At 42.8% G+C, this 18,132-nt stretch overlaps 1 protein-coding gene across 2 annotated transcripts in view; it reads right to left on the minus strand.

Annotated features, from left to right (window-relative positions):
• The window catches only part of Dcdc1 (doublecortin domain containing 1), a 65,526-nt gene that overhangs the window by 36,285 nt on the left and 11,109 nt on the right, over window positions 1-18,132 (minus strand). For both annotated transcript variants that reach the window (XM_038331248.1, XM_038331247.1), the window contains exons 3-7: window positions 16,265-16,364; window positions 13,163-13,298; window positions 11,363-11,525; window positions 6,654-6,812; window positions 5,032-5,232 (exon numbers count right to left, since the gene is read on the minus strand). In XM_038331248.1, the coding sequence (XP_038187176.1) occupies window positions 5,032-5,232; window positions 6,654-6,812; window positions 11,363-11,525; window positions 13,163-13,298; window positions 16,265-16,364 (759 nt within the window). The remainder of the gene's footprint in view (window positions 1-5,031; window positions 5,233-6,653; window positions 6,813-11,362; window positions 11,526-13,162; window positions 13,299-16,264; window positions 16,365-18,132) is intronic.

Here is an 18,132-nt window from a genome sequence, read left to right on the forward strand (position 1 = left end):
TCAAGTTTAGCTCCCAGCCCCCACACTGACCCACAACCACTTGTAACTTCAGTGGTGGGAGCTTGGGTACCTCCTCTGACCTTCAGAGGCACCTTCAGAGAATATGCTCATTCCCACACACAGAGAGAGACACACATAATGAATAAGATAAATCTTAATATGTATTTTTCTATTAAATTTTCATGTTTCCAAAGGAGATTTTCTAAAATCCAAGATGTATGTTGAACATTATAAAGATTTTATTGGTGTGTGTACTTGTATATGTTCATGTGTGTGTGCAAGCCTGGGAGGCTAAAAGAGGGAGCTAATCACCATGGAGTTAGGGCTGTAAGCCATCCGATGACTGTGCTACCAACCAAACCCCAGTTGTAGTGATGAGGTGGTGGGCCTGCTTTTCGTCCCACCCGCCTCCCACATGGCTATCTTATGCCTGAAATAACTACATGGAAACTGTATTTATTTAAGCACTGCCTGGCCCATTACATCTAGTCTCTTCTTGGCTAACTCTCACATCTTGCTTTAACCCATATTTAGTAATCTGTGTAGCACCACAAGGTGGTGGCTTACTGGGAAAGATCTTAACCTGCGTCTGTCTCAGAGAGGAGAGGCACGGCGTCTGCCTCACTGCCTTCTTCCTCCCAGCATTCTGTTCTGTCTACTCTGCCTACCTATGTTCTGACCTATCAGGCCAAGCAGTTTTCTTTATTAATAAACCAATGAAACAACAGATAGACAGATGACCCTCCTACATCACCCAGTCCTCTGGAAGACTGGGAATGTTCTTAACTGCTTAGTCCTATCTCTAGCCCCTAAGTTGAGTTGTTTTTTTTTTTTTTAAGATTTATTTGTTTGTTTTCACATGTATTTTGCCTACATGTTTGTCCATATGCCTTTTGCATGCCTGGTGCAGATGGAGGTCAGCAGAGGGTACTGGATCCTCTGAAAGTGGAGTTATCAATGTTTGTAAACCACTGTGTGTGCTGGGGACAGAACCAGTGCCCTCTGTAAGAGTAACCAGGGCTCTCAACCGTGGGACCATTTCTCCGCCCCTCAGTTGAAATTTGAAAGAGATCTTGGAGCAAGTACAAATCCTGAGAAATTAATTTCAAATGACTGAGTGAAAATCTTTATGTCATTTTTCTTATATCACTTTGAAAAAAATAAAATGAATATTCAAGCAAAAGATTATTTCTCTGGATTTCATCTCTATTTTTCAGAACATGGTTACATTAGAGACCAGTGGTGGCATTTCTGTCATTGAAAATATAAGTAACCTACCTTGACTATAAAATGTAATGGTGAGAATAAAAGGACAGAGAATATATATATATATATATATATATATATATATATATATATATATGTGTGTGTGTGTGTGTGTGTGTGTGTGTGTGTGTGTGTGTATTATATATATATATATATAATATATTTTTTTCTAAAGACTTAAAAATGTTCAGATAGCTTATTCAGTTTTCTGAGAATAAAAACAGCACACACTTGTAAAGAATCACAAAGTTCTGGAAAACAGAAAACTTAAAACCCATCATATGGGTGAAAGATGGTCATCTAATCTTACAATCTATTTCCTCCTCCATAGTTAGTTAATGGTGTACCACTGAATTTCCAAAATGGATATTTAATGTTTTGAAATGCCTCTTCAGCATTTGTCAGGGCTTGGTTCTGCAAGACCTCACCTCTGTGGGCTCAGCTGTTTTCATACATGTGTATTTCTTACATGTGTATTGGCACCCAATAATATTCAAATGATCAGATGATTGCTGACTTTCTGCAGTGACCCCCTGAGATGTCACTACCTTAGGGTCCACATTACCCAGAATAGAGCCACTTAGGACTTAATTCTTGAAATTACATTCATCTTGAGATCATTGGGGCACATTGTTTCCACCTTGTTCTTTAGTATATAGGGGCTTCATGTGGAAGTTTCATAAGCACATGCTTCTTATAGAAAGGAAATACGTCTCTGCTATCAGCAAGTGCCAATTAATAGTACTGTCAAAACAGGGAAAGACAAAAGCATTATAACAGCCAACTATCCCCACAAACTACCCCTCATTGTCCCATGGCTTGACCCGGGATAGTCTCAAGATGATCAAGTTGTAGAGTTCCAGAAGACTGAAACAGACTTCGGTGTTGCCCATGGCTAGAGTTTTCAGAGCTGTTCATAGCCCATCAGCTAACAGTTTTAGGCGAATTTCTCTTCCTGTTTTTAATCGCCTTCTGTGCTCCTTTCTCTCCAGCACCCAGAAGAACAAATGACCAAGCTAACCAGGACTCAGAGCCACAGACATCTCTCTCACAATGGCCACGGAAGCACTTCCAAGATTGCCCAAGTCAGAGTCACATGTTCACCCCCCTTATGTTCACCTGCACTCAGCCATGCCGGCATCCAGATCTAAGAAAAATTCTGGTTTTTTTTAATGGGATTTCTGTGTGTGTGTGAATGTGTATGTGTCTGTGTCTATATTTGTTTCGTGTGCTTTTACTTTGGCCCATTTTCTCTTGGTAGTTTGTTTGTTTTATCCTATTCTAGTTTGTTTTTTTTTTTTATCTTGTTTGTTTTCTAAAGGGAGAGAGACAGAAAGGTGTGGAGTTTGGTAGGTGGGGTGTTGGGGAAGATCTGGAAGGAGTCAGGGGAGGGAAAATCATAATAAGAATATATCATATGAAAAAGTCTATCTTCAATTTTTAAAAAAGCAATCACAGGAACTTGAGCATAATCCAGAAAAACAAGGCAGAAAGATCCACTAAATATAGTGCATATATCTTTGTACTCTAGGCATCTAGCTCCAGAGGAACAAGAATTTTACTCTTTTTAGTTTTTTGCTAAAGTTCCACCCCTAAAACAATGCCTTCAATGACCCATAGCCTTCATCTATAGTGGTCAGGATGCAGGATGGTATTTCAGTTTTGCTAACTTTGTTTAGAGTTGCTTTGTATTCTAATATGTGGTCAGTTTAAAAGGAAGTCCATGGCTTGCTGAGAAGAAATTGTTTTCTTTGGTGTTTGGTGGAATGCTCGGTAGATGTCTGTTAGGCCCATTTGATTTATGATAATCTTGAATCCAGGGTTTCTTTATTTAGTTTTTGTCTTGTTGGCCCGTCTGCTGGTGAAAGTGAGAAACTGAAGTCACTCACCATCACTGTGTCACAGTCGGTGGGAATCTTAGATGGAATAGCATTTCTTTTATGAAACTGGGTGCCTCATATTTGAGTTTGTAAATGTTAAGGGCTGTAACATCGTGGTAGATTTTCCCTCTAATGAACACATAGTGTCAGCTGAATGAGTGAATTATGGTCCTTATAACTAGTTGTTTGTAGGGCTAAAAGCCTATTCTCCTAGCTCCTCGTCATAGACAGCATAGCCTTGGTGGATGGAGTGAAGAAACAGGCCTAGCAGCTTGTCCATCAGATTACGCTCCAGCTCCCTTAGCACACAACCAATGACCATTCCTTGCTCTCTGTTGTACTCACCCTGGAAATGGCAGAGCATAGCTAACTGCCATGCCAGGATTGCTGATACTGCCTCCCAAAGCTTATTCCATCTCCCTCAAAGCACAGAGCCTAAGCCATGGGCAGTCTGCTCCAAGAATACAAAGTCACAGCTCCTTCCCATTAAGAAATATTTTGCACAATATAAAAAATATATCCTGTATATTATTCAAAAGGCTGAGGAGTTGACTAGAGCTCCACTATATGCCACAGTAGAATTTTAGGTAGAGTAGTCCAAAAAAACAGGAATTTATGCTTTCTGGTTAAATTAATGTTCAAACATATACAAAACAAAGAGAAATATGTAATAAAACATGAACCGAGACACTGTCAACATTTTATCTTGTTCCATCTATATCTCAGCTTTTGATACTTTTATATTTACTAGAATTTATGACTTATTTATTATTGGTTCTGTGTTTACACAATAAATACAAGTTGGCTATATGCATGCACATATACGTTCAAGTGTCCACGGAGGTCAGAAGAGGATGTTGGCTCTCCCAGAGTTTGAAATAAAGATAATTTGGGGCCCACTCTTCTGTGGGTGCTGGGAACTAAGCTCTGGTCCTCTGCAAGAGCAGCAAGTACTTTTAACTGCTGAACCATCTCTCTAAACCCTTGCTAGAATGCCTAAAATAAAGCTCATTTAACATCTCATATTTTTATCTCTAAATATAATATAAACTTAATTGGCCAAGGCCCTCTTTTTATCTTAACACAGCCATTGACCAATTATGATATGCAACAAGATTAATAATATTTTCTTACTATAATAAAGTAGCCAAATTGTCTTATTTCTTCTGATCTTCTCAAGAAAATGTTTGATCATTTTGAATATAGAACCAAGGTCAGACATTGAATTAGGCTAATACATTTGATAAAGCAGGAATCAATGCTCTCTGTATGACTAGAAATCACTTGTTCTTTTTATGAATGAAAACTGAGAAGATACCCATGTGAGGAGAGACAAGGAGAAAGACTGAATAAACAAAGGTCCCATTTAGAATTCATATCTGATTTCTTCCTGTCACAAAGAGAAATGAGATGAGTATATAGTCTTGAGGCAATGGCCAGATAAAACTAAGAAATAAATGATGTCTTACCTGAATCTAACAGTTGTTAAGTTGTGTGTAGCTTACCTAAATTTTTTGTTTATGTCTCTGTCTCTTCTTTGACAAGAATAAAGAATTTTCACCAAGTAAAATAGAAAACCCAGTTCCTCAACTATATTTCTTCACGATATGTGGAGAGCAAGGCAGAACTCTTAGGGTCTCATTCACAGTTGGACGGATATTATGTGTATTGAGTATTTGCATATGCGCCATGTGCATTCAGGGTTTGTGGAGGCCAGAAGAAGGCATCAGATCCTCTGAGAGTGGAGTTACAGATGGCAGTATACCATCATGTAGGGGCTGGGAATTGAACCCAGGTCCTCTGGAAAAATAACCAGTGCTCATAACCACTGAACCATTGTTCCATCCAGTTTGGTGTATAAGACCTCACAATTCAGCGGGTTTACCTGCTTTCTTCCTTATGTGTCCAGCGTTGGTTCCCATCATCAGATTTCTTCTCCACCAAAACGACCTCTGTGCCTGACCGGGGTTTGCAGCCCTGTACACCCAGGACCAGCTGAGGAGCAGCAAAGCTAATGATTCGCCCATTTCTGTATTCAAATTCCTGATGATGCAGCTTCTGCAATTTACTGTGCTTTGGGAAATGGCTAAGGTTAAGAAAAGCCTGTTAGTGACCCGAAAATGTCCCCGGAAGTGTATGCACTAGAGATGCTAAATGCTGCTGCTCAGAGCTGCCTGTGGGCTGGGTGTTAACTTTCAGTGATAAATAGAACGGAAGGACAGCAGTGAGGCCATCAGCAATGTGCTTCTAAGCTGGGGTGGAAGGTGGAACCCTGTGGCTGGAGATGGGTCAGCAGTGATGTGTGCCGGCTGCTCCTTTAAAGGGTCTGAGCTCGGTCTGCAGCACCCACATCCAACAGTTAGCTCACAGACACCTCTAACCCCAGCTCCAGGGATCCAACATCCTCTTTTGGCCTCTACCAGCTTGCACTCACCTATGGCACACTCACGCACACACACACACACACACACACACGGCGCGCGTGCGTGCACACACACACACACTCACAGACACAGAAAGAGAGAGACACTAATTTAAAAAATTTAAAGTAGAATCCTGAATTCATTCTATAAAAGAAATAAATGCTTATTTAAGAGGACATTTGAAAAATTTGCCAGCTAAGAGAAAGAAAGCTCAGATGGAAAGCAGGAGTATAGCTAAGGAAGAAAAGGTGAAATTCAAGCAAAATAAAAAGACAGAGAAGAGGCATGCAGAATGAAAACAGAGAAATAATTGTGTTCTGTGCAAATTGAAATCTTTTTTCTTCTTGCTGCTGCATTCTGGGCTCCAAAATTTCAGCAAAACACTGTCTTAACGGACTAAGGAAATGCCAGGAAGTTAATTTAAAGAAATCTCTTATTTAAGGACCATAACATTAGGTAGATGTATGACACACCATCAACATCGAAATACACTGACATACTAATCTAAAGGCTCTATTAAGCCCCCACTGCGTGCATACTCTAATGGTCATGGCTAAATCTGTGGACATTGTTTAACTCACATGTGCTAGTAGCCACTATAACATCAAGCAAATATCTAAAGATTATGGAAAAATACAGTATATGTTATATTCCTAACATTTCATTAGATGACAACCAGAACAAAAATGTTTAAAAGGAAAAATTGTATTTTCCTATCTTCTTAAGGTATTAAGAACATCCTAGTTAAGGGTTTAGTACGTTACCCACACACTCATCCAATGAATACAAGCATTTGAATTCTATTCTAAGTTCTCAGAAGTCAAAGGTGAATGGAACTACCATTTAGTAGAAAGAGTCCATCAGATACCCAAACATCATGTCAGCCTGCACAGGAGGAGATGAGGGGTAAAGAACATGTTCTTCCTACATGTCACAGATGCTGTGATCAGCATCACAAGAGAAGAATGTGCACGCTGGCACATACAGCAGCCAAAGTAAAGATGTTAAGGAATGTGCTTGTAGCCGCACGAGGAGAGCTAAGACCAGACAGAACCTTCCAACAGGAATCCCATGCAAACTTTACCTGTGTTTCTTTGGGGGCTGCACATTTTCCAGGAGCTCTTTGTCCGTTTTCTTTGGAAGGCTGTCACCATCAGCAAGGTTGTACGAAGGGTCCTGCCAGGCATACTTGGGCATCCTGCAACGGGCTTCCATGCGGAGATGGGCTCTTGCATGTGAATCTCTGTCAAGATGCAGGGCAAAGTCAAGTCTAAGAGTGCTGGTGCATGTCCACAGAGTCTCCAGCTGTAGCCTGACCACAACCTGCAGGATTCTGGCACTTCTGTAGATCATGTTTTCATATGGGTGCTTAGATTGGGAAATCTACTAGTGCACCTCTATTGGTAGATGCATACAAACAAAATCCCTCAATGCCACAGTCCACAGCATTAATTTTTGTTATTTTAGCTTTGAATGTAATCCATGCATTATATTTCAAAGTTCTATTAAAGCCATTAAACAGTATTTTGAGCAACTAATAGTGGACACGAAATGACACTCCTCACACTGGTGCTTAAGTGGCTCCTGATTTTGTACAAAGCAGTATAGCTCAGATGACCAGACTGCAGATATTTATTCTGAAGTTGATATTAAGATAATAATTCCTCTCAATAGAGGAATTGAAAGTGACTCAAATCACAGCTGCATGCATGTTTTCTAATTGAGAAAAACACATGGAAATTTTAGAATATAATAGTGATTTTGAAAACTCAAGACAAAGGGGCAGGAGTAGCAGCCACTGTTCAGATCCATGGATTCTGAACTCCAAGTTGTTCTTAGAACAAGTAAGATCAGGAGATAGTGTTATGAAGACTTGTCTGCTGAGGGATGTATAAAAAAAACAGCATGCATATTTCAGTCCTAATATGTGACTGGGTAAATAAAGTTCTTTCTCTGGGATGAGCTGTGATCAACAAGGTAGTAGTGATAATTTGGTGTAAGCACCAGCATTGTCAAATGACTGAAGTCTTCCAGGGCAACTCTGGTGTTAACACATCTGGCTTTGCACGTTTCGATGCCAGGGCCAGTGCTGCATATGGGTATGAGGTTGGAGCGCAACCAAGGCCTCTTTCAGAGCCCAGGCAGCTTCCCTGGTCAGCATATCCCCAGTCGTTGAAAAGACGCCAGTGCCATCTTGTGTTTGAAACAGAAAACACAGCTCCTCCACCCTCACCACACAAACGGTGTCTACTCCAAATTTACCAGCCTTTGCTAGTCCTGGCAAGTCAAATGCAGTCAAGTCAATCTAGAAAAGCATTCTAAAAATCTATCTTGTTTAAATAATTAATCAACCAAATCCCTTATTCATAAGATGCATATTCTGCTAGTCATTTATTCCTTTCACCAATATTTATTAAACTTCTGGTATATGCCAGGTATAGAACTCTTTGTTCTGGGTACAGTAATGAACAAGACAGGTAAGGTCTTGGTTCACTATGCTCGCATTGTGCTGGGAAAAGGAAAGATAACAGACAAGGAAATGAGTGGCCACAGCTAGCTTCCCTGTGGAAGAAAACAGGATACTGCAGCGGGGAGTCGCTGTGCTGCCATCTGCGGTGCTTTAGAAGTGAAGCCAGACCCCTTTCCGAGGCCAGCTCCAAACTGGGGGCCCAGAAGAAGCCTGCTATTGAGGATGAACATTCTAGTCAAAAACAAACATATAAATAAAACTGAAAAGATCAAGAATGCATTTGATTCATTTGGGGAACAGGAAGATGCTGACATGTCAGAGTGAGCAGTCAGGGAGGTGGTTCCAGACAGAGCTCAGGTGTTAGCAAGGGACAGTCTCTGCAATATTGCAGGGAATGAGAAGGTCGTCCCCACGTTCTGTGCTCTGAACTTGCTTCCCATCAGTAGGGATGTAGACCCAGTGCCCAGGCTCTTTCCCACACTGCTCCTTACAGGCTTTCGCACACATCTCTCCACAGAACCCAGCAATGAAAAAAGCCTGCCTTTCAGCCCCGAAAACATGCATACTAGTAACATATGGACTGAGCGGGTTATATTTAGGAACATATATGTACATGCATACATGCATGTGAGAGAGAACAAAGAGGTCATGGGTTTGAAAGAGAGTGAGGAAGGGTAAATGGGAGGGTGTGGATGGAGGGAAAGGAAGGGAGCAATGTTGGAATCAAATAATAATCTCAAAAAGAGAAGCGAAGGTCCCTTTTAGATTTATGTTTGCAGAGCTTGCTTGATGGATATCCTTTCTTAAATCACCTCAATTCTCACAAGCTAGATCCTGCAAAGATGCAGAGTGGAGGATTCCAGAGAAATCACACAGGGACTTCCTAACAAGGAGTTTTGTCATCAAAGATGTCTTACTGGACAGAGAGGAAGGAACATGAGAAAGGATCATGAAGGATATGTGAAATGGAAGCCCAACAGGGGCATTTGGGAAGAAGGTGACTACAGCAGAGCAGGAAGGAAGGTGGAGGAGGGCAGCACAGCGAGGGAGGGGGGGTAACACATAATGGGATGGGGGTAACTCATGATGGGATGGGTGTATGATAACACTGTAGCCAAACCCATGACTTTTCATGCCAACTCAAAAATAGATAACTAAAAACACAATTAAATAGATACAGAAGACGTTGTCTTTGGACACAGCTCAAATAACTAGTGAAAGTTTTGCTCAAAGAGGGACAGCCAGGTACAACATTGATAAGTGAGAACTGAAGGTCTGCCAGCTAAAAGTGGATTTCATCACAGGGAAGTAGGAGTTCAAGGGGCAGGGATTTCTGAGAGCTAGTCATCTGTCTCAGTCAGGGTTCTCTTGCTGCGAAGCAACACCATGACCAAAAAGCACGTTGGGGAGGAAAGGGTTGATTTTGCTAAGACATCAGCATTCCTGTTTACCAGTGAAGGAAGTCAGGACAGGAACTCAAACAGGGCAGGAACTTGGAGGCAGGAGCTGATGCAGAGGCCATGGAGGGTGCTGCTTACTGACTTCGTTCTCTCATGGCTTGCTCAGTCTGCTTTCTTACAGAACCCAGAACCCAGGGATGGCACCACGCAGCATGGGCTGGGCTGGGCCCTCCCCCAACGATCCCTAAATGAGAAAATACCTTACAGCTGGATCTCATAGAGGCATCTCCTCAGCTGGGGCTCCTTCCTCTCTGATGACCCTAGCTTGTGTCAGTATATCATCAAAGCAGAATGAGCTGCCTTGTGAGCCCGTGGCACCCTGGACTCAGGGAATCTTTGAGAGCCTGGGTCACAAAACCTGCCTGGGGTGTTTGGGTGAGAGCCAGCAACCCTGTGTGCTGGAAGCTATAAGTTCCTGCACCGTAAGGACTCCAGGCCTTGTCGTGACTGATCCACGAAGCAGATCTTTGCTCTAGAAGGTTATTCCTTTTTCCTCACTCTGTTTTGTCTGAGTGCAGCCTGGTAATTTGGAGGCCGGAGGAAACATTCTTCAGAAGAATGGAAAGCTTGTTAGGAAAGTTTGTGTCCAATCCGCTAACTTTTATAGGAGACGCCAAGTGGGAGAAGAAACTCTCCGAAAGCAAAAAACTGCTTGCCAGTGCCTGTATTGTTTGGAGACCTGGACTAGATGAATGAATCACTTGTCAGATTAAGAAAAGTGCTTCCTAAAACCAGCTTCCTACAAGTTGGTAGCAAGGTGGGCCGGCAGTGGCTCAGCAGGTACAGCGACCTGTCACGGGGACCGGCAGCTTGAGTTTGATACCCATAGGCCACAGTGGGAGAAGAGAAGTAAGTCCTTATCTTCTGACTTCTGTACCTGCAGTGCACACACACACACGCACACACACGCACGCACGCACGCACGCACGCGCGCGCACACGTTCTAAATTAATAAAGGCAAAAAATATAAATTTGTGACAAGGAAAAGTGAGTTTGGCAATCGCTGGGCTCAAGTCTGGTATGAACTCATACCCTTATTCTGCCTATGCAGAGCATGTGGGTGGGGTCCTTTGCCACACGGAGGCCCCAGGTTGGACAAGAAGGCACAGGGCGAAGAGGCCCGACATGAACATCTCCGTGTACAGCACTGTCTAAATTAAGTGAAGTCACCACAGATAGGGGTGTGACAAGAAAGAGAACTTGAGGCAGAAAGAAGGAAGTATCTGCGGTGAGCATTAGGGATATGCCATCTTCAGGTCATAGTTTGTCATTATTAGAAGCTGGTATGCTAGACAGCAAGAAGAGATGTGTCAAATGGCAGTTACCATGAGGTAAAAACAGGGCCATTGCTGGCAGGGCTGAGGGCCATAAGAGGGCAGGTTATTACTCAGCTGGTCAGCCTAGGCTCTCACGGAAGAACTGAAGACATGTTAGCAGATAGCTGTCCACAGAGGGACCTTAGAGAGCCTGAAAGGATGGCGTTATGACGATCTTCCAGAAAGTGATTTCAGTGGCTCAAGATGGTTCAGTGTTTACTGGGACAAAACATGGTGAGAAAGGAAGGAAGGAGAGAGGGAGGGAGAGAGGGAGGGAGGGAGAGAGAGAGGGAGGGAGGGGAGGGAAGGGAAGGAAAGGAACGTACCACGCTAAGATAATATTGTAGTTGCGTCGCTGAAAGGAGCTGAAAGTGACGGTTAAAGCCCTAGCTCTATTAGTCTGTCAGAAACTAAGTGAATTCTGTATGACAAGTGATGGAGCTTCAGAAACATCTCTGAGTTCCCTGCATGGGCTCCACACTGCCTTAGGTGGAAGAGCTGTGGGCACACAGCACAGGCCCCTTTTCCGGCCACAGTGACGACTTACAGAGCCAGAGCATCTCTGGGAGCATTTCCTGGTATTAAAGCATCATTTTGCATCTGAGTTCCCTCTGGTCCTTTCTCTTTCTTCTCTTCTTCAACAACTACAGGTTTATGCACAGCGAGCTTGCCCCCAGACACAAGGTCACTTTGGACTTCTAAAACGAGAGCTGAGAAGAAATGAACCAATTGCAAAGACATATTAGTCATGACTGAAGAGCACCAGGAATTCAAAATTACATACTCAACCAAGTGCAAAACCTTCAGCCTTTGGGCATTCTTTAAACTAAGAAGTTGGACTTTAACTAGACACTTGCTCTTGAGATTTACTTAGATAAAGGCACTCATAGTAGATATTTCTGAGGTTAATTTAATTCCAATTATTCCAATTATTCAAATAAGCTATAGTATTTCCATATACGTCTTTAGATGGTTCTCTGAGATTCAGACTCAAGCATAAAATCTAGTCCTGCCACAGGTGTATAAAACTGTGGGGGATAATGGGTTTTCCTTACTTTGGTAAGTGAAAGGGGAAGTCCACAAGGGAGAGAGAGAGATACTACAAGAGAAACTCAAAAGTCCAAAGACAGGAGTAGGGGTAGTAGTGGCAGAAGTCTACCATATGCTGTTCCTCTGCCGCTGTCCATCTTGTTTGTTGAGCCAGGGCTCCCTACGGCGAACTGAGGCTGGCTGATTAGGCTGGTTCAGCTGACTAGTGAGTCTGTCTCTGTCTCCAGTGCTGGGATGGCAGCTTCTTGTAAACACACTTGACTTTTCACAAGTGTGCTGGCAATCAGCCCCAGTGACTAGCGGTTTACTGACTGAGTTGACTTCCCAGATGCTAACGACAGTTTTTTACATTCAAACAGCATACTGTCCCGAGATGACAACTATAGAAGTCAAGAAATACAGCACTGGTGTGTGCATTTCTCACAAGCCTTTCTCTCCTACTTAGTGTATAAAGAGTTTACCTTTCAGTGTTGGCCTGCAGGGACAGAGGTAGAAGGCCGAGAATACTAGAAACCAGTGCAAGGAGTTGTATTTCCCCTTATAGGTGTCACTGTGGAAACACTAGGGAAACATCAGGCCTCTGTGACATGACACCCCACCCCGCAAGGCTACATGCATATGGACTTGGCTTTCTGGATATGCAGGTGACCTATCAATTGCCAAGAAGCTTTCTGGAAAGTTCCTAAAGTGGTTGACAAACAAGATTAAGGTAGCTCTCTAGCCAGAAGTAAGCCAGCTCCTACTGCCTGATTCCAGAGAGTAAGCCAGCAGGAAGGAGGCTGAGCCAGGTAGGAAGCCATGGCCCACTCCCAGTCCTGTCCAGGCCAAATGAACAAGCACAAGTGACCGCAGACATAGACTTCAGCCTGGGAGCTCAGGAACAAGAGGATCTACATCCCAAATTCTTTCCTCTCAGTCAAGGGAGGGCTCTGCAGACTAGAAAGTTCTAAAGCCCTGCCTAAGAGATTGATGACATAAACAGATGGCACAACATTAAAACATGATTGAGCATCTAATCCTCTTTCCTTAATGGGAATGCATGGGGCTCACAAATTACATATCTGTAAAACATAAAGAGAATTATATTGAGTTGTTTTTTCTAACCGTTGGCTCTTCCGAAGTAGAGTAGGTAATAAAATGTGCAACTGTGTTAAATATTCTTTAATGAATGAGGCTAAAGAGCCAAACAGCAAGATGCAGAGCTGAGACATGGACTGTTTGAATAAACATGATTTTAATATAAAGCCATGCCATTGGATGTATTGGGGTATCGAAGTAAGGTATTGCCAAAGCTTACCTTTCTCCTTGCACAAGCTACAAAAGGTTTTAATCTTGGAAACGTCAAACTCAAGGCTCCTGAGGAGGACTTGCTTCCTTTGTTGAGCGATGGAGAGGTCAGGATTAATCCAGGCTTCTCCACATGAAACATATACCTATCAAAGAGATGCGTCTGGGGGCTGGTGTGGAATGGATCAAAACAGCTCAGAGTAGAAGCAATCCGAGTAGTCAGGACCATATGGAGGGTGAACAGCCAAACTGCAGGGTCATGGAGTACCACCCAGTAATGAAAAGGAACAAACCACCAACAAAGGCACTGGTTCTGCAGAGCGCCGGGCAGGTGGCGCCTTAACTGCATGCATGCTCTTAGACCCCAGGGCCTCTACCGTGGCTGGCCAGTGATGCCAGCCTCTCATGCAGCACAGCATGGAGCAGGGATAAAACAAAACAACCAACCAAACAAACAAAACTATTCCACATCTTTTTTGCAACTCCTATAAGTCTATAGTCATTTACAAATAAAAAAATTCAAATAATTTTTTTAATGAAAAGGAAGGTAAGGGGGAAGGATTGAAATGAAGGGATAATCAGAAGCTGGCCAAGTGCGACCATGGCCCAGATGTGAGCTGCTGGTACATTTTGTAAATACAGATTTCCTGGGAAAAAGACTTGCCGATTTGTTTGCTTGCAGTCAATGGCTGGTGTTTCCATAGAGGTCACATAGTCACCAAAGCCTAAGATCTCCACTCCTGCTTTTTCATGGAAAAAAGATTAAGATCCCTTGCAGAGATGGACTTGTAGTATTATATAAACACCAAAATACTAATGTGGGGATATGGCGAGCAGTTTAAGACATGTACCACTCTTGCAAAGACTGGAGCAGGTTCCTAGCATCCATGTTGGGTGGCTCACCACCACCTGTAAATTAGCTTCAGGAGATTACAACACCCACTTATGGCCTCTGGAGGCACTGCATGAATGTGTATAAACATACGTGTACACATAATTAAAAATCAAGACCTTTTTAAATACACACACATACATACACACTACTGGGTATGTTTTTGCTGTCTGTGTGGTTTCAAGGCTGGTCACTCTGAATCAGACAACCAATAAGGGCTCATCCCTAATTCTCCTTCTCTCAGTAGTCATTAGTTACCTGTGGTTCTTTGCCTAGGGATGGGACTCTATGAAACTGTTCCCTTCCATGTTAACATGTCTGCTGATATTGCCATTGTTCTGGTCTTGTTTATGCATATACATAATACATACATACATACACACATATGTACATACATACATATTTGTATAAAACAAAAATAATCAAAGAAAAAGGCCACCAACTTGAGAGTGGTTGGGAGAAAAAAAAGGAGAGAAAGTGATACAATTCTATTTTAATTAAAAAGTATAAAGAGTTCTACTTTAATTAAAATGATATAGAATTAACATTTCTCTTTTAAGGTAGCTTTAGCTTATTGAACAATGTTAAAATGTGCATAAAATATTGATGTGTAATTTCTGGATAATAATAGTAGAGATAGCACTGTCCCTCATTCCATGTATCTGTTTCTTAAATGCCCTTAAATACATTCTCTTCTCTCCTTCCTCCCAACCTTCCAGCCCTCCCTGTCGACAGAGGCCCTCTATATAGCCCAGGCTAGCCTTGAGCTTCAAGACCCCTCAGCCCCAGTCCCCTGACTGCTGGTAGCGTGGGACTGGGTCACCATACCTGGCACATATTCCCTTAAAGACAGGAAAAACAAGAACATGCTGAGACCCAGGCAGAAGAGAACCCCAGTGCCACCTCTTGCCATCAGCATACACCCATCACTTATTCTTTGCATGAGGATGCAGGAAAGATCCTCTTAGGTTGCCCCCTTCTTGAACACCAGACTTCCCATTCTCTGACAAACGCTACATCTAACAACTGGCCCCATTACAATTTTCACCCTCACAGCGCAGTGAGTTAACCCCTGGTGACGAGAGACGCACCCCCGACGCCATCATCCCACCCTCCTCACGCCCATCTTCCCTTTGCCCTGGTGGCTCCTCTGTACTCATCTTTAGGCTACATCCATCTTCTGTGATTCTTTATTTTAACTTATTCTGCCCAAAATTCCATCTGAGAAAAAGAAAACAGAAACAAGCAAACCACAGAATAACCCCAGCATCATGTACAAACAGAAACATAAGAAACAAAACTCTTAGAAGCGATAGAATTCGCGTTCCACATAAAACTGGCCGAAACAAAGGCAAGGCCTCTTCACCTGCTGCCTCTCACACTGTTCACTGAACGTGGCTTTTACACGCTCAGGAGGTTCTCAGATTCAGAGCACTCGCCACGTTGCTACGTTTCATTTTGTTTTGGTTGCATTTGTGTGCACGCATGTTGTTTTTCCTTGAGATGGTGTTTTCCTACACAAATCGGACGGGCCCAGAACTTATTATAAAGACAACAGTGACCTTGAACTCACAACAATCCTCCTGTTTCAGCCTCTAGGAGTAGTGGGGTTACCAGCATGAGCCACCATGCTCAACTTGGAGATTTTATTCAATGAGCTTCAGGCATCAGTCAGGGCAAGGAATGTTTCCACCTACACAGATATCTCTAATTCTAGAGAGGAAGGGGTGGGTAAGACTAGGCCTTGCAAGGCCTTCCATTTCTCAGCTTTCTCTAGACTCCAATTAGAGGGTATGAAAACGTATACTTTTTTTTTAAATCTGAGAAAGCAAGGAAATTAGTCATTAATAAGGAAATCATTAAATAACTATAGATAGACTTGAAAAAGAGTTAAGGGTCTGTCTTTTTCAGCAACAGATGTAGAAACCAGAAGCGGTGAATAACTGGCCTGCCGTAGGCTCTGTAGTGGAGGAAAAGGTATCCTTTTTTAAAAGGCATAATAAACACATATTTATTTATCATCTTGAGTCACACAAGCCTGACCCGCTGCCTAGGAAGACAGCAATCCTATCGGATAGCATTGGTTTCTGATGATTGACACCTTAGGGGGACTTCTGACAAAGAAGAAGCACAGCAAGCATGGAAGCCTTGCACGGAAGGGTGTTCTTCTCAGCATCTGCTCATCGATTCATAGTTCCAATCCCACCCTCCCCTGGTTACCAGTTCATCTCTCTGCAGGTCATTCAGGGAAAAAATTTCCTTCCCTCTTTCATTGAAAAGTCTCCGGGCAGCAGAAGGTAAATTTAGAATTTTAGTGCACCTGCAACAGGAGACATAGAAATTATGTCGGCTTCCAGGAGTAAGGTAAGAAAACAGAAGAAACCAACGCCTGGCCATTAATGACGACTCAAGAGCCAGCGTGTCCTTTCGACTCTCAGTTCCTGACTCTGGTCAAACATTCTCAGTCTGTGTCTTACCTACATCTGACCATCTCTTTGGCTTTAACTCATGTTCATCCTTCTACCTCAAATACGTTTCTTGGCTTTTTCAGTTGAAGCTCCATGTGTTCTCCAAAGTCACAAAAGCCACACCTGCATCAAGAAGTTCCTCATCTTCCTCCGCCAGAAGTGATTGCAGCCAGGATGTTCGCCTGGTTAAATGTTATTATTGACCACCCCCAAGCTTCACACAGTATTTTGTGGGCACTGAGATGAATGCCATACACTCTGGACTCCCAGAGGAGTCACCTATCTGGCCATCCACTGGCTCTCAGCATGATGCAATGGGTACTGTTGTCGGTGATGGTCAGTGTCTTTCAAGAGCAAAGGAAAACAGTGGATCTCTTCGTGCAGGGGCTTTATCTAAGGAAGTGACATTGACTTGGACTTGAAAGCATGAATCATTCTTTAAGAGCAGGATGTGGGTGTTATAGAGGGAGAAAGAAGAAAGGGGTCAGACAGACTGTGGCTGGGGAGGGGAAAGGAGAGTACAGAAGGAAAGAGGAAGAAGAATCAACACTAATGATGTGTGAGAAGCCCATAAAAGGAGCATATTGTTTTATAGGCTTAATTAAAAATACAAACATACATACATTTACTCATATATGCATGTATATCGTTCAAATGTAGTTATATAATGTGGGGTGATAGTTTTCCCAAGAGTCATAGATATCTAACAAAAATCGCTATTCCAGGCATTGAAAACCTTTTTTTGGCCAGGGGTTTCGAAGAGACTTCAAAAACAACATAGATTATTGCCCTAGCCATAGGTTTCTTCAGAACTCAAAGGTAAGACCCTGTTACAGAAGACACTTCATACTTCAGACACAGAACTTGGAGAAATCAAGCTGTAACTGGCATGGAAGCCTCCTCTTTGTGGCTAGCTCTCATAATATCAGAAGGTACTTTGCAAGGCATTAATAACCCCATCCAACTATAAAGCCTTGGCAACGACAAATGCTTCGCCGGTAAGATGCCTTCAGTGGGACTATTATGGGGGTGTGTAACTAACAGCTGTCTAATTGGAATTAAAGCCCAATCAATAGGAGGGAATTCATGCTTAGTGTTATAAACCTAGGCAACATCCCATGGCTGGAGAGGTCATGGGCCCTGGAGGAGAGCCCACTACTGCCATTTTTCTCCACCAATATAATTTCTAACTGTACTCTAAATACTAGACCTCATATCCGAAGATAAGTGCGGCGCCCACCCGTACTTTTGAAGTAGACAGAGGCTACTACAAAGAGCCACCACCAGGAAAACTGCGGAGGGTAAGTGACTATGAGGTGTCTAGCCCCGTTTGGGAGATGTACCATACAACCTAAGGCTCAGGAAATGCCACGGAATATGGGGGCAGAAAGACTGTAAGAGTCAGGGAACATGGAAGCCTGCTAAGATGGTGTGTTCTAGATCTGACCATGATGCAGCACTCATGGTATAGCAATAGTAGAGCTGCTTAAACAATACCTGCATAATGACCAAATCAATGAACATGCCAACACGGGTGGGAGAAACTCCAGGAGGTCCCACCCCAGATGAAGAGTTATAAGCCAATCACTATCTGCTGAAAGAGGCAGAATCAGTTTTCTC

The sequence above is a fragment of the Arvicola amphibius genome, chromosome 5 (genome assembly GCF_903992535.2).
Source record: "Arvicola amphibius chromosome 5, mArvAmp1.2, whole genome shotgun sequence".
In the NCBI taxonomy this organism is placed as follows: Eukaryota; Metazoa; Chordata; class Mammalia; order Rodentia; family Cricetidae; genus Arvicola; species Arvicola amphibius.